The following is a 16947-nucleotide window of genomic DNA, read 5'->3' on the forward strand; positions in this document are numbered from 1 at the left end:
CTCTCTCTCTCTCTCTCTCTCTCTCTCTCTCTCTCTCTCTCCCTCTTCCCTCCTCCTTTCCTTCCCCCTGTCCCTCCTCCTCTCCCTTTCTCTCTCTTATTCTGGAGTTGAGTTGGAAATCTAGTCTAAAGGTCTTAAAGCCACGAGGACCACCAAGTACAGAGGACCTCCTTAAGAACGCATACAGTATGAAAAGAGAAGCCACAGGAGTTTGTTAATGCCCATGAATCTAAACATACTCAAAAGGACATATACCCCTGAATATATTTACCTTTTGCTTATGGTAATTTAAAACTCTGCTACTTATAACCTAAATATTCTTTAATCAATTAAAAAAATAGTACTCAAAGCCATTAATCCACACATCACATATGTAATCCATCTTCTTATCTCTTATAATTAACACAGATCCTTGCACATCCTGAATCAGCCATCTAGATTAAATTATCTAAAATAAATACCCGGTAAATAACTGGCCAATATGATCTTTGTGTGAGGAGAAGTGTATCTTTCTTGATTTATGTATTTTTCCTTCCCAAAATATCAGTGAAAGCTGAAACTCTATTTAAGTCCAAACTTTAGTCAGATGGGGAAGAAAAGATTACTGACTACCAATTAGCCACTCAAAACTGTACAATCGGTCACCCTACAGTGAAATAACATACAACTCACATAATTTATTTTATGTATACATAAAATGTGTCATTGTTTTTAAATCAAAATGAAATCTGACAAATTAAGCTCCACAACCTTCTCGGGCTTGGTCAGCTAAGACTCTTTGCCTCTGCAATCTTCACAATGTCGACGTGAAAGGGAGATAAAGCAAGGCAGGAGGTTGTGAACGGTAATTATTAGGCTCTGGTTTGGTTCAAATAAAGTGCAAGGCTACATTTTAAGATGACCTCGGTGTTTAAAATGATTAATGCACTAGTTTTTACCCATTCCTAGCCCTCCCACATTTGTGAAAAGAAACAGCAAAAATAACACCAAAAATCTGATAAGAATGGTTTCTAGCTAGTCGTGAACATTGAGCTAAGTAAATTGACACTCTTTTTCAAATTATATGAATAATTTTAATAAACAGATCATGAGGAAATAAACACATTACCTGTAATATTAGAAGGAAAAGGAAATAGGCATTTGCCACTCTTTGGAACTGTTCGAATAAATTAATTGGCAAGAAAGTGATGATGTTGTACTTGGATGTGTGGATCCGATTGTCCTGAAAAAGAAATCGCATCAGGTAAGTGTGAGGCAAGGCACTGCTCATTATAGCTCTAAAACTTACGAGGCTTAACATGAGTTGTGCCAGAGCAACAAAAGACAAGCCAGTTCTCTGGGAAAGGTTAATCCGAGGCCCTGACACCCCCAGTCTCCCTATCATGACATGCTCCTAACACTAGGGGAAATGGCCTTTCGGTACCACAAATAGCCAAAGTTTTTGGTAAACTACATCAAGTGCAAAAGTCCCCTTTTCGGATTTTTTTACCCTTGAAAACATTCACTCATCTGGTAGACACTGCTTAAGTGCCTACTGTACTAGAGGCATCCCTCATGCTGGGGGCATGGGATAGAAGGAACTTTGGTGGAGATCACTGGCCCACCTTCCTGAAATATGATACCTTTAGGGGCCTGGAGGGGCCCCCTAGGTCTGTCTATCTTTAAAGGTCTCCTGTGTTGGGAAACTCACTTCCTTACAAGACAGGAAGTGCCCATTTCAGAATGGGAATTACTGGAAAGGTCTCTATGATGCCAAACTCAAATCTGCCTCCCTACAACATCTTGCTGTATGCCACGTTCCACCCTTGGGGTCACAGAGACCAAGTCTAAGGCCTTTCCATGTTGGTAACCTTCAGATATTTGAAAACCTCTTGTTTGAAAACTTCCCTATGTCTCCGCTACTCTGATCCACATTTCCAAACCCCTCCACGACTCGCGCAGTGTTAGCATTTCTCCCTGGTCGGCCTCTTCCAGATCACACCCCACTTCTCTGCATCCATCTTCCAACAGTGCCTACATGTAAACATGAGTTATACACCTGGCTCAACCAGTTCATGTACAGTAGGGACTTGAATGTCTTCTATTCTAAACTATTATAATAACAAGCGCTAAAATTTCATTAGCATTGTGGGTTGTGTTTCACTGTGTAGTCATATTGAGTTTTGATCAACTGGAATCCCTAGGTTATTTCTACATAAACCACCATTAAATCAGATGACCCTTACTAAACATTTACAGTTAATTGATCAAATATTAATGTACAACTTCTTTCATATATTTCTGTTATACCAAGATAATTGAGAACGTTTTTTAATTTTTCCCTTGTGGTGCTGGGGGTTGAACCCAGGGCCTTGTACTGGGATACATCCCAGGTCTCATTTTGTATTTGAAGACACAATCTTCATGAATTGCAAAATTGCCCAGGCTGGGCTCAGACTTCACAATTCTCCTGCCTCTGCCTCCCTGAGAGCTGAGATTACAAGCATGTGCTGCATTTTTAACCTTTAAGGTACTAAAATGTTAAATGTTCCTTCCAGCTTTGTGTCATCAGAAAATTTCAAAAACGTGCCATGTATAGAGGCTTCCAAATATCACAGGTAAATAAATGCATTAAAAAGAACAGAGCTATAGACCAAAAAATTTTTCATTAAAACAACAAAGCTATGGTAAACTAACAGAACTTCTCCACAGACTGATGTTAACACCTTTTTCAAAGGTTACAGAAAACATACTGAGTACATTTTATTTAACCACTTAGAAACACATCTAACCACATTTCTCTGAGGCTTAACTCTTCTCCACAAACACAGCATGGGAAATTTGGAGTTGTGGGTTCTGCTGAAATTCAGAATCAACATGCCTAGAATAAGATTTTTTTAAGTGAGATTACTTTGGTGTGATTTGTTTAAGCTCCTAGAAACCACTGCTACCTGTTTAAAGAAAATACAATCCTCTGATAAATGACCACTTAAACATTTACCAGAAATCAAGGTGTCCAGGTCTGTGTAGCATATTATGGGAAAATGAGAAGATGAAGAGTTTCCAGCTTGGTTGGTGTGGTGCACTGTAACCATGACCATTGTCCATAAACAGGGTGGGCTGGGAAGGCAGCTGTGAGAACTGTCAATCACATGTTTTCCTTAAGAGAGGACTTGGAGAAAATAACAGCACAGGAGACAAAAGCTAAGGAGAAAGCCCAGACAGCCAAAAGTGTCTTCTATTCCTAGCTTTGTTTCAATTTTTCTTCTAAGTTAAAGCTGCAACAGAAGCTAAGCTTGCATTTTGCTACAAGGCCAGACTGAGTATCTGTGCAGTTCACAGAGGGAATTTCAAAGAAACTCGCTTGCAAAATGTAGGTGAAGAGCCAACGACGCGGGACAGCGTGATAATGCCAGACAAAACCCACGGCAAGTTTCTCCTAAGTACTCAGCTTGATGTATAGCAATGACTGTGCTGTAATTTAGTCACAGATGTGCCTGGCAGAGCTTCCCCTCGGACCAAGGAACGCGGGCTCCCCCTCCTGGCAACGCTATGGAGCCATCCACTTCCGCTCTTTCGTCTGCCGTCAGGAGACCGGTTCCAAAGACATTGCTGTGTGGGGAATGCGAACAATGCCGGACCCTGAGTCGGGTGCATTCCGATCCAGTCACTTCATTGACCCCAACTACGGGTTTCCGGTCAAACACCAGCGCAGCTCACTCCGTAGAACGCACTGGAGATCTTCACCACCGCCCCTTAGAGCCGCCTTCCCACCATGGGATTCTAGAAATATCCAGTCCTCCGCATTGCCCTTGCATACCTACTCCTGGGGCATCTCCGTGTCTTCTGCATTCTCTAATCTTTTCCAGTAGAAATCCCATGAAGGAATGTCTTCCTTAAGATCTTTCAGCTGCTTCGCCTTCCTCCTCCTTCACCATCAAGACTACAATGTCTGAATACGGATTCCAAGAAACTGCTCCCCAGCCCAGTTCCTGCTGACCTGTCTGTACTCCAGCCTCTCTCTCAGGTCCCAGATATGCTACCTTCTGCCTGCCTCAGCCTTTGGATTGAGTCTGCTTCCTCATGGGGACAAGGTATGAACCAGCCCATCTGGGTGGTAACCAAGTCCTGGCTTCTGGGCTAAGAGGTGCTAGGTGCTTTATGGATTCTCCAGACACTGCCCTCCTCCTCCTCCTCCTCCTCCTCCTTCTCATCCATAAGTGTGTTGTTTAAGAAAGCAAAATGCTATAAGTTAACAAACAGAGCATTTAGGGAGTTCGCCTCAATTTTTCCACTGGGGGAAAAATGATACTAATATGCCTCATGTACTGAACTATCATGGAGATGCAGTCACAAATGTAAAAACATTTTTACCAAGTTGAAAAAAATTGCACAAATATAGGATACTGGTGAGCAACTTGGAGAGAATCCAAGGGATTGATAAATGCAGCGCACTGGGCAGCCTCAGTAACAGCTCCTAAGTCTTTGTGCCTTCACCCAGTTTATCTCCTGCTGATGGGACTTGTCCAGCATGAGTCTGCTCCTCACTGTCATTCGTGATGGAACAGCCACCAACTCAGGTGCTTATGGTTGCAGGCCAAGGGAAAGAGAAAGTCCACAGGGTCTCACCCCGACATGAATGCTTCGATCCACAGCACGCTGGCCAGGAGAGGCAGCGTGTATCCAAAAGACAGAAGATCTGAGACTCATGGACATAGTAGTGTCTGCTTCCACTAGAAATGGAGACTGACCCTGGTATTTTGAAAGTGAGAAGCTACCAAATATATATCTCAAAAACCAGCCTCAGTGCTCCAGATCCAGTTCTGTCAGTGCCATGTGTGACAGACACTTGACTTTTTCCCTCCCCTGCAACTTAACAGTGCGCAGCCAACTCCCATCTGTAACTCAGGACCAGGCCCAGATCAGCTTAGGCCAACCAAATGAAGACGCCTCCTGGCTCCTTCCACTTTTAAGTTGAGAGGGCACCACCTGACCTACATCCGTTCTGGAATGTGCTAGAAATGTAGACTTTCTCTTTCCTATGGCTTTCAACCTGGAAGCAAGAAGTCCTTGGGGTCTGTTAGTATCTTGGGGTCCTGAGCGAGGGGGCTGCCGAGAATAAGCTCACACTGAAGAGGCAGAGTGAAGAAATGTAGAGAAGGAAGCTAGACCAAGGCTTCCCTGAAACTAGACCTAAATCTGCACCGTTTAGGTAGCTGGACGCATTCATTTCTTTTCTAAGTCAATTTGTGTTGTTATTTCTTTTACTCCCCACCAAGCAAACGCAACTACAAGCATTAACAATAGGCTCAAGATCAGTTTATGTTTTCATGCAATAGCTTGCTTTTATCTTTATTTTTGCCATTAAGAATGCAGCACAGAAGGCTAAGCTGAAATGAGCCAGTGGTTGTCCAGGGACACTCCCCACATGTGCAAAGCCCCCCGCCAAACCTCAGGAGCTTTTGCAATGAAAAACCACAGTTTCAGGGCTATCAAAGGACCTTTCCTCAACTGATGAGACATATTTATGTCACAATGGCTACAAAAACCAACCATCCAGAGCTTGAGGAGGAAACATCTAGCTTTCCTCGCCACAAAAGGAGGCCGATATGGTATTGTATGATACCATCTAGATTCCAGCCAGAGACATAATCCTGACTCCAAGGAAGCCATTATCTATAAACCATAACATAAAAACCAGAGAGGAGCTGCATCCACAGACAGCTTGCACAAAAGAGGAAGTGGCCAGAAGGCTTTGTACCACTTAGGAAATATGTGAAACACCCATGTTTATGCAAAGATCCCGGAAAGAATGCATGATGGGGCGGACAGGGCCAGAGAACTGACGTCTGGCGCCTGCGTGACATCAGGCAAAACCACAGCTTCTCGGTCTTAGTAGTCAGGGTCGCCGACTGCACAGTCCCGGGGGTCAGATCTCATGGGTGGAGAGGTGAGAGGCTCCTGATCAGACACCACCGGGAGCATGGCAACCGCAGAAGGGGTGGAGAGCACAGCTGCCACCAAGGGCAGCAGCACTTGCCTTCTCCTGCTGGGGTCCCTGCCTGCCGAGAGCTGAAAATACACAGAGGCAGAGGGACACAAGTCCCCAGCCTGCACCCTTCCTTCGTTCGGCCTTCTTTGTGCCTCTGGTCCAGGGCTGGAGATGAAGAGGAGGCCAGGAGTCTTCGGGCTGCCTCGTGATTCATGGTCTTCACAGTACAGCCTTCAGCCTGGCACGCACAGCGTCTGTCCCCTCTGAAGTCCGGGGGCTCCCATCCATCCCCTCAGCCAGAGTCCCCGGATCTGCCAGTCTGGAGGGCCTTCCCTCCAGGACCGGAGCACAACCGCTGGCCAGGAGGGCACGTGGGCGCCCCCAGCCCACACAGCACACACATCACGCGGTGTCCCCACTTTGCTCACCCCAGCCCTCGGGCCGCGGTTGAGTGTGCCAGCCTGGGCAAGGGCGCACTAGACCCAGCAAAGGTCCTACCAACAGGGATGCATCTACAAAGGACTGATTCTGGACAATTACCAGGGGAACAAATTAAATTTCCCTCTGAGATTAATTGAATCACAGTAATTTTCCCCCTCCGGGATGTTTAGACACTTAACAACATTTTACATAGTTCCAAACAAAATTTTAACTTCTCTTTTGTGCCATCTCAAAAGGGACTGAGAGAGAGGGAGAGAGAGGGAGAGAGAGAGAGAGAGAGAGAGAGAGAGAGAATGACTTTGTATGCAAGGAGTAGTCAAGAAATACAGTGACTACATCTTTTTTAACAAAACTTATTACAATACAAACTCTTTGTAAATAGGAGAGGGTGGACAGGGTAAAGGGAGGGCAGGGACAAGGGGAAAAAATGAGAACCAAGACCTGCCATATAAAGGTACAGGATCCCAATGATGAATGCAACTGTACTGTAGACCTAAAATGTACCAATAAACTCAATGGAAAAAAAACTTATTACAATAAAAGATACATTGGGTCAGGAATTTAGCTCAGTGGTTCCACCGCCTGCCTCACAAGCTCAAGGACCCGAGTTCGATCCCCAGTACCAAAACAATAAAATAAAAAACACATTGCCAAGAACAATAGGGTGAGCGTGTCCGAAGTGAGAGGAGTTTTGAGTGGAGCTGAGCTAACTTCTGCAATGCTTTCTCCAGAGAGACACCAGGAAGGCACGCACAAAAAGAAGGCCAAGGCTGCATTTCATTTTCAGGGGTCCCTAGAGATAGGCTCTCGTGGTGCTGCTGGGCCTGAGGGTGCCTCCTGCAGGTCCAGCCGTGCTGGGCAGTGTCCCCAGCCTGAGCTCCGGTCCCTCGCTCGCAGCCAGGGCTCTGAGGACGGTGGGCATCTCTTTGAGCTGATGTGGGAGCCAGCTTGCCAGGGCTTGTTTCCTGATGACAAGGGTGCTTTGGACAACTTAGTACCTATACGTTGCTTATAAGGGCTAAACATGAGAGCATGTTCACACTGCCATGACCTCTGGGAATCAGGCCAAACTTTGGTCAGGACTTCAGCGTCTATCACAATAACAAAAGCACGGTGGGAAAGCCCAGTTAACAAGGAAAGGCACCCTGAGAGAACTTCCCAGCAGGCCACAGTTGATAACACACTATGAACAGTCTAAGCCCTCCTGGACTCTCCACTTCTTACACCAGGGGTCTACCTGACTAATGCCACCTCCAAGATTGCCTTTACCTCCTGCATCCCTGGGGATGAACGGAGAGCACTGGGAGGCCCTTCTACTGTGAGGTGCTGCAGTGGGCGAGCCCCCAGCCCCATACCTCATGCTCCCACCACAATCCCAGCCCTCCTGAGCTGACCCCCCTCACAGTCAGGGCTGGGCAACAAATCTAAATCAGACAAACCCACAATACAAAGGTTTGTGCTGCTGCTCTTGCTGAGTGAATTTTGTTTGGGAGCTGGGTATTGAGAGGGAGGAGAGAAAGGACTGGCTGGGAAATAGGGAAGGAAATTTTTCTACATTGGTAAGAGGAGCGGGTGTGACACAGACTTTCAAAGTATCTGTGTATCATTAAAACACAACTACAACAATGTATAAAGTGTCAGTCTTATTTTTTGTGTGTGTGAGTGGATCGTTCACAAAGGGTCTGATAAATTTTCACTGACATGTAGACTGCGCTTGAGATGGTCTGTGTTCAGGGAAAGCCCCCCTAAATTTGCTCTGGGGTTGACAACAGGTCTGCTGTAGGAACCAACACAGGGTTCCGTAGGAATTCTGTAGGATTCTGTCAGCAGCCTCTGCCATTGGGGGACCACAGAGCGCTCAGCTGCTCTAAGTCTCAGGCCTGATTTGCAACTGAACTGCTTCTCAGAGGAGCAATTCTGGGTGGGTGGGTGGATGCGTGGGTGGATGGATGGGAGGGTGGATGGGTGGGTGGATGGGTGGATGGATGGTTAGTTTGGGTGGGCAGATGGGTAGATGAATGAATGAACAAGTGAATAAATAAGAATGCAACTGCATTCCCCTTCTCCAGGATAAAATCATTAGGCTGCTCCTGACCCAGGCTGCCTAGGGGAGGGGAAATGGATGGATGGATAGGTGGGTGGATGGATGAATAGATGAGTAGGTGGGTGGATGGATGGGTGGGTGGGTGGCCATCTGAGATAAGGGCTAGAAAACAAAGTTCATCCAGACTCCTGAGCACAGATGTCAGTCTGGAAGAGAGAGAAACTGGTGGGTTTGGAAGAACAGGTGCAGTGCAGCAGGCATTCACAGGCCTAGGAGAGAGTACTCCTCATCTTTCCACCGGGGTCACAGTAGGTTAGACAAGGGATTTTAAGGAGCAGAGGAGGCAAAACCTAGGGGTCTGTGGCCTGAGGCCTTTTTTGGAAACCCATTTTCCCTACATGGCTAATGTTTGTAATTAAATGAGATCATGTGAGTAATTTTGTACCATGTGTGGTAATTAAAATACTTTCTTCCACTCTCCTGCTCTATGCTTTTGCCAAAATCTTCTGAAATAAGCCCAGAGTTCTCAAAACTCAAACACTTACATGAATGATGGGGGGCTTTTGCTGGTCTAAGGTCTGAGGACCTCGGTCCGAGATGGAGGCGTCAAAGTAACCTGAGAGGACTGCAGACCCAAGTTGCTGTGATACAGGAAAAGCCCTCCGCAGCTTTGTCAAAAGCTGTGCACGGTAAATTAGTAGGAATCCAAGCAGGGCCCACACGTGCACTGCAGATTATGAGCCTTGAGGACTCAGTTTCCCCGGGGGACTGTGCGGCCGGCCAGCCATTGTCACAGGTCCAGCACATGGGCTGTCCACAAAGTGTTGTCTGGATTCTGACAGATATTCTGGATATTCTGAAGATATTTTTCTAGACTTCTTCAGTCCTTTAGAAAAATATAGTGGATGAAGGGAAAATCATTGCAAAATTAGAGCTAGTTTTCACACGTTTTCAATTTAAGCTCTGGAAAAAAAATTTTTTTTTTTAATCAGATCAAGTATGAAGTTGGAAAACCAAGGAATCATGGGGAAAATTCCATCAGTGTGTGGATGAAAGAGGAAGAGGGTAAAATGAGGAGAAAGAAGGGCGAAAAGCAGAAAGTATCATTTAAATTATACACACACACACACACACACACACACACACACACTCGGCCAAACTACACAGGCATCGTTTGACTAGGCTTATAGACCTTGAATGGTTCAGGATTCACTTACAACTATTGATAAATACAAATTCATAACTATTCTAAAGTCAAAATATTCTGAGTATTTATTTGTAATAAGCATATATATCATTCATATTTGATTTTCTAAGTTATATTTCATTAGTACATTTTTACAGTGCATAATGATTACATCCATTGTGGGGAGTATGTGTACATACTTGATTTTAAAAAACAAAAAAATGTGCCTGCCTTGCATACTCAACACATTCCATTCCAGTACAGCCCAAAGTTCTTGTCAATGAGCACATCTTTTTCCTCTGTGAGTTTAGGGTTAGAGCAGTGTAAAGGTGACGGGCACTTATGAGTACCCAAATGGTTTGCCAAATTCAAACAGAGATTCAAAGTGTGGTGTAAATGAGTAGGTTTTCAAACTTGGTTATTTTCAACGATATACATGAAATGTGGTATCTTACCATTCTATAATCTTTTGACCTTTATTACCAATATGAACAGCTTTTCTTGAGGGAGGTTGAGACAGGGTCTTGCTGTGTAGACTAGGCTGGCCTCAAACTCCCTGTGATCCTCCCGCCTCAGCCTTCTGAGTGCTGGGATTACAGGTGTGGGCACCATGCCTGGAAAATATGAATAGCTTTAAGAAAAGAAACACATGTACCTCTAGCTGGGATGGTGGTACATTCCTGTAATCTAGTGCTCTGGGAGGCTGAAGCAGGAGGATTGCAAGTTCAACCTCAGCTGGACAAGGAAGTAACTCAGCAAAGTCCTGTCTCAAATTTTAAAAATTAGAAAAGGGAAGGATGTAGCTCAGTGTGAAAGCCCTGAGTTCAATGCCCAGTACTGCAAAGAAAAAAAAATTCTCTCTTGGTAGAAAATCGTCTTCTTTACCCAGGTACAGTGAAAATGTTAATAGTAAATCTAACATCACTCATTTTCATACTTAAATTTATGACTTACATTGTTTTCTCATCTATACATATGAAATAATCTCAAAATGCTAAGGGGAGAACGAATGCCCGTATGTCTAAGACTTCACTTTATACTTTGCTACGTCTCCAGAGCATTTAACAGTGATAAACGCGTAATAACTTCTCAAACACTGGTAAACTCAATTGGAAAAAAATACATGGAAGGGAAATGATTCCATTTATGTTTTTTTAAAAATGACCAAATATCACTGTTCTTAATTTACAACCTGAAAATTTCCAGTAAATAACCTAGAGAAGTACTTTTGGCAGAGAGAGCGGGCAGAGTATAAATATTGGTTTTTTTACATTATTTAGCACAATGTGCAGTTGATTGTTTTCCTTGGATCAGAATTCAGGGGAGAATAAAAAAGTCAGATACCTCTTTAGCCTCTTTTTGACACTACAAAAATCTGAATGGCACTTTCTCTGCAAAATGTTATAAAGAAGTTCAGCCCGCTTGCACTCGTAATCTCAAAAATGTCTTGCTCAGGACAATGGCGTTTCTGTGGTATGTGGTCTCCAAGTATGTTTGAAATATCAAATGTGGGGCGAAGTGGTTTTAAAAGAAGTATAGAAACGTGACTTGGAAAGGGATCCTCGACTTTTGGTTATGCATGCCACCCTCTGCCTTCATACGGAAGTCCTCTGAACCAGCACCAGCAGACTTTTTCTTAAAAGCCTTTGTGCTTATTAAGACAGAGAGCAATAATACAACATAATTAAAGCAATATTAGGTCAGTAGCAAAGATGGTTAATTACAGAAATTTGAGCTGGTTAAGTAAACAAAATGCAATGATGACTTTCCCAACAAGGATGAGGGCCTAGGAGGTCTCCAGTGATGGGGGGGGGGTGCATGGCCGGGCCTTTAATTGTGCTGTGCTCAATATTATCATAAGAACTGAAATCAGTGAGTCTTAATCCTGGTTGCCCGGTAGAAACAGTTATGTAGCGTTAACAGACTGCCTAGAGCCCACCCCAGAACTGACCAAATAGGCCCACTGACTGAGTACTCTGGGGAGACACATTTAGTCATTAAGCAAGAGCAACTCGGTCCTCAGCACTGACAATGGACACAGGAGGCAATGGCCTCCAAAGATCTAGCGCACTCTAGAGCTGCATTAGTAATCTTTTTTCTCAACCTCAGTCTGGTCAAATAATTTCTAGAATATTGGGTGGAACTCTGGAGTCTCCCACTGTACAAGGTTACCAAAAACACCTGAAAAGAAAGGGGATTGCAGGTGAGCGTTTTGTACACGAGTTCCTCAATGAATTCATGTCTTGAGGTGCACGTCTGTGTGTGTGCACAAGTGGGCTCACTCTGTAACCCAAACTGGCCTCAAACTCCTGATCCCACTGCCGCAGCCTTCCACATGCTGGGGTTACAGGCGTATGTCACCACACCTGGCTTCAATGATATTTTAAATGCAGAGTAGTTGTTGCGTGAAACAGGAGACATGTTTGCCCTGTTGTGGCCTGTGAAGAAAAGCTAAAACCAATGCATAATAAAGCAAAAGGGTATCAGTTTGGTTCAACTGAAAGAAAAATTTTCTATTGATTAAAACTAACCAATGGCAGAAAAGGCTGTCTGGTAAGGTAGGGAGTCCCCTTCCTCTAGAGAGATAAATCACACGCTGGATGTGTAGTTGGTCAGAATTCTGTAGCAAGAAGTGGATGTAAAAGCTTTAAAGGATAAGTCCACACTGCAGTGATGGCGAACCTTTGGGAGCTTTCTTTGACAACAAACAGCTGGCTGCAGCATGCATGCCACAGGTTCGCCACCACTGTTCCGCAGTGAACCTAAGCTAACATCACAGTACCAGAGCCCAACCAGGAGATTTCTTTTGTATAAAACAACCCTCTTCTTCCCTGTATTTGGGACACCTGGCACAGGACAATGTCACCAGCACCAGGACATCTAGATGGCACCTGGACAGCCACAGCTGGAACGATGTGACTGTAACTCACAGCAGGCTTAACAGCCAAGACCATACCTGAAACCCAGAAGAGTAGGGCTGGGGGTGGTGAGCCTAGGGTATCAGCTGCTAGCGATGTAGACCTTGACCCAGCCATGTGAATGCAACTGACATCCGTGTTAACCCCCTGAAGGGCAGTCTCTCACTATTCAAGCCAGAATATTCCCACAGAGCTCTACACATACCCTTACAACTACAGCCTTCCTACAGATGCACACAACACCCAGACTTTATACCCACACTTATAGCCCCTCAGCAACTCCTAGGATCATCTTCAAAGAACCTTTAATGTCTAAATAGCTTACTTTTGTAAGAAACCAAGTGTTATAGACTCAGCCATCACTATGAAAGTAGAGTTTGAGACCTCACAAAAAAAGTTAATAGCTAATGAACTTGAAGTAGCCATTCCACAGTATATACATTTATCCAAATATCACTCCATTTGTACGTACAATTTTTATTTGTCGATAAAAAGGAATGCACAGAATGTCAACTATGAAATGCCGCAGTACTCTGAATTTTGGTTTTGTAATAGTGGACGTGAATTAGAGATACATTTTTACATGAAGGACTTAATCTTTCAACTACAAAATGTAAGGTATGACAGCTACCATCTTCCAGCATTGTGGTTACAGAGTAAGATTATTTGGTCCAGTAAAGAAAACAATAAAACCAGATAAAAACTGCTTTCAGACCGTTGAGTTGGCGGTTTTTCTGTTAACCTCTTGGTTGTTACTGAATTTGCCCAATTTTATCCACATGATTTATGGATCACTTTCATAAACCATTTACCAACCCCCGCAAAATTGCACTTGTACTTCCTTCTTCACAAGGGAAGTTATTTTCTTCCTTCTCTATTTTTCTGCTTCTCGGTCTTAGCTGAAATTTATTTCATGACAGCCAAGCAACAACAAAACTCCAGAATTCTACCATCAATAACTGCTGAGGAACAGGTGTGAGTAGAAGAAAGAGATGACACTTATAGGCAGAAGTTTATCTGGGGACTGGAGTGTACCTCAGTGCGGAAAGAACTTGTTTAGCACGTGTGAGGCCCCAGGTTGGATTCCCAGTATGACCAAAGGATGGATGGATAATGAAACTTGCTTATTTTAACTCTTCTTAGTCTAATGACATATTGGTAGATATTTTTCATTTTCATATCATTGAAATAAAGAAAATAAAAGCAAAAGTAAGTGAGCCACATCTGTGTGCTTTGCTTAAAATTGATTCACGAAGCAGATGGAACAGGAACTCATTTATGAGGATGCTGGCATGATCCCAGCCTGCGACAAGTAAGCAGCAAACATGCACCTCAGAGTGTTCGAGTTTGGTGGAGGAATTCAGAGGTGAGAACAAAAGACTACAGCAGGCAAACTGAATGAAGGCAGTAAGGGATCAGGTACACACCCAGCCAAAGAATCACATCGTTTAAACAAATCAGGTGTCCTAAAGACGAAATACTCGTGCTTTTAAAAGTTCCAATGAATTTGGGAGATGCCCAAAAAATCCTTTTCTTCTACAAGTTATTTACAAAGGAAAAATTAAAATTTTCATCATGTAGCACTCAGGATAATAAACACAGATATTAGCGGCCCACAGACAGAAAGGCCTATTACTAAAGGGATAGCCCACAGAACACCGGAAACGCAGACAAATGCAAGTTCCTGCCACTTTCTATGACTAACTCCAACTTGTCACCCTGCCAGTCACCATCTGTGCTCTTCAGCTGGTGCATGAATTGCTCTGGTCATGCGCAAAAATCAAACAGGAGAAACCCAAACCTCCCCTCTGCTGTGGACCCCGGCACTACATGTGTCCAACATCCCGCTATCTCCAGGGTCTCCCACAGGAAATGTTGAGGGCTTTACCTCTCCGTGGATTTCATGACTCTGAAAAGCCAAGACATGTGAAAAAGCTTCATTCAACACTGTATCACTTTGTTGCAGAGAGCCGGAAGGTTTTCATACGGTTTTTCTCTCTTTCCACGCAGTCTTAATTGAGTACGCTCATAACCCATTCTGCTTTTTTGCATAGTTTGGGTTTTTCTTCCCCTGCGGCCTGAATTTCAAACTCTAGCTTTAAAAAATTTAAACCCCTTTCTTGGGGTCTTCCAGTTACTCCTTCTTCCTTGGTTCCTCGTATCATGGGCACCCCGATTCCCAGGATTCCGTCTGTGTCCTCCTCACTGCCCCTAACTCCTGTTGCTCTCAGCGGCTTCTCATGCTCCCTCCTCCCTCTCTACACCCATGTGAGTTCCCACTTAACAGATGCACATCCACCGTCACTCCTGCACAAGTCCCATTTTTCTCTTTGCCCTGTCTTTTTCCATCATTTTCATTTTTTTAGTTTGTTATTAGCACGTTTGTAGTACACAATGATTGCATTCCTCGTAAGAAAGTGGTACATTTACGTGCTACATCTTCATCCTTTTTATTTCATACCCTTCTTCTCCCTGCCAAACTTCTCCTCCCAACTCTTGGTCTGATTCCTAAAAATCTACAGCTCTCACTGCCCCCAAGTTCTGCTCTATGTTAACCCTGGCATTTCCACTTGGATATTTGGTCTCTTTGTGCCACCCCCCGCCGCCGCCTCCTGAGAGCCTGTCACCTCCTAGTCAATCTCTTACACAGCCTGGTCTCACCTACCTGGGCCCTAATTCCCCATTTTAACACTCCTTACTCCAATTAGGTCCAACCACAGATTTCCGCTCATGCCTTTCCTTCCCAAAACTAGTGGTACAAACAAGGCTCAAATCACTTCCTGCTTGCTCTGACGGAACTTCCTCAGGCACCTGGAACACACTGACATCTCCTTTCCCTGACACTTCCAGGCACACAACACAATTACAGAACTCAGCACCCACTTTTCATTATGGGTTCATGCTACTGCGCTGTTTTCTCTTCCTGGATGCATTATAGATGCTCCATGAAGGTGAAAAGCAGAATGTGTGTCCCCCTCCTCAATAACCCCAGGAGAACTCAACACACTGCCAAGTCTAAGCAGAGGTCGCTGCAGCATATGTGTCTGGGTCTGCCTAAAAGGGCCCCGCCCATACCCCTCGGCCTTTGAGCTCTGTATTCCTTTTTACAAGTCCCCAAATCTCCTGTGGAAAATGACTAATGATTGAACGTCTATATTGCAGGTATATAGCAGGCATGTTATGAATGCTGAATTTGGAAAATCGCTTTAGCCCTATTTTTTAAAAAGGTACCGTAAATCATCTATGCACCGGAACACACAGGAGCATGAAATTTTCCTGTTAGGCCAGTCTTTTCTCAGAGAGACAGACACACTTTACCATGCAGACCTGAGGAAGTCCAGTGACTGTCAGAACTCACTCTCTGCATGGTGGCAGAAGCCACAAAAAACAATAAGGTTTCAGGTGACCCTGGCCTCATCATTACATAGCATCTACGTGAACTGAAACATCCCATGACACCCCCACAAGGAGCTGTCAACAAAAGGAACATATTTTAAAGAATTACCAAAGATAACTTTTTCATATTACAGCCATAATTAATATAATAAAATATGTGGTGATTCAGCAGGGAAAAATAATGGACCATAGTTTTCCACTCCATTCTTACTGACCTCGATTCTGTAGGAGAAAAGAGGAGTGACGGAGAACTATGGAGCTCTGCTTACGTGAGTGGCAAGGAAGTGGGAGGCGTTTGTGTTGGAGGGGGTCTTAGGGGCAGTCGTCGCCTATTAGGACTCAGATGCTCTTGGCCAAATTTTACACAAAAGGAACACTCTTTGGAAAGTCCCCATGAGCACTGTTCTACCAATCACAAAAATCATGAAATGAACAATACGCTTCATCCAATAGACATTATATCCACGAGGCATTTTAATAGTCTAGGAATAAATTACAGTGGCCTCACACTGGCTCAACAGATTCTCTACCTCTAAACCATGCTCCCAGCCCAGAAGGCTTCCTGTACAAGCATGAAAACTATTCAGTTAAATCTTTACCAACGTATATAAACCTGTGCACTTCCCAGATAAGATCAAGAATTCGGCTCAGGAAAATACAATCTTTTAGGAACTTTTCACTTACTGATGTGCTTGGGTATATTTAGATAAAACCGATTAAGTGTTTGGCTTTCCTGTGCTTTCTGAGTTTAAGGCAGTACAACTTTCTCATCACTGAGATGAGTTTTTATCTCCTTTCTTTCACAGTTCAAGAGAATTGGTAGAGATAGAGCAAGCCAGAGAAGGAAGGGAGGGAGAAGAGAGAAGAAACCAATGTTTTCCACTGCTATTTCTCAGTTTGTAAATGAAGTCAGAAAATAGTCATAATCAATCTAACACTTTCTCTGGCGGTCCCTCCCCTCCCCTCCTCCTCCTCCTCCTCCTCCTCCTCC

The 16947-nt window shown here is 44.1% G+C and overlaps 1 protein-coding gene across 5 annotated transcripts in view; it reads right to left on the bottom strand.

Annotated features, from left to right (window-relative positions):
* The window catches only part of Atp8b4 (ATPase phospholipid transporting 8B4 (putative)), a 214737-nt gene that overhangs the window by 154483 nt on the left and 43307 nt on the right, over window positions 1-16947 (bottom strand). For 4 of the 5 annotated variants that reach the window (XM_010638545.2, XM_033765227.1, XM_033765228.1 and 1 more), the window contains one exon: window positions 1109-1222. In XM_010638545.2, coding sequence (XP_010636847.1) covers window positions 1109-1222 — 114 coding nt within the window. Of the gene's footprint in view, window positions 1-1108; window positions 1223-10097; window positions 10136-16947 lie in introns of those variants that run through there. The other variant, XM_019209756.2, reaches the window with a different exon arrangement.

This window comes from Fukomys damarensis, unplaced genomic scaffold, assembly GCF_012274545.1.
Source record: "Fukomys damarensis isolate Sample0158 unplaced genomic scaffold, DMR_v1.0_HiC HiC_scaffold_17, whole genome shotgun sequence".
Taxonomy (NCBI): domain Eukaryota; kingdom Metazoa; phylum Chordata; class Mammalia; order Rodentia; family Bathyergidae; genus Fukomys; species Fukomys damarensis.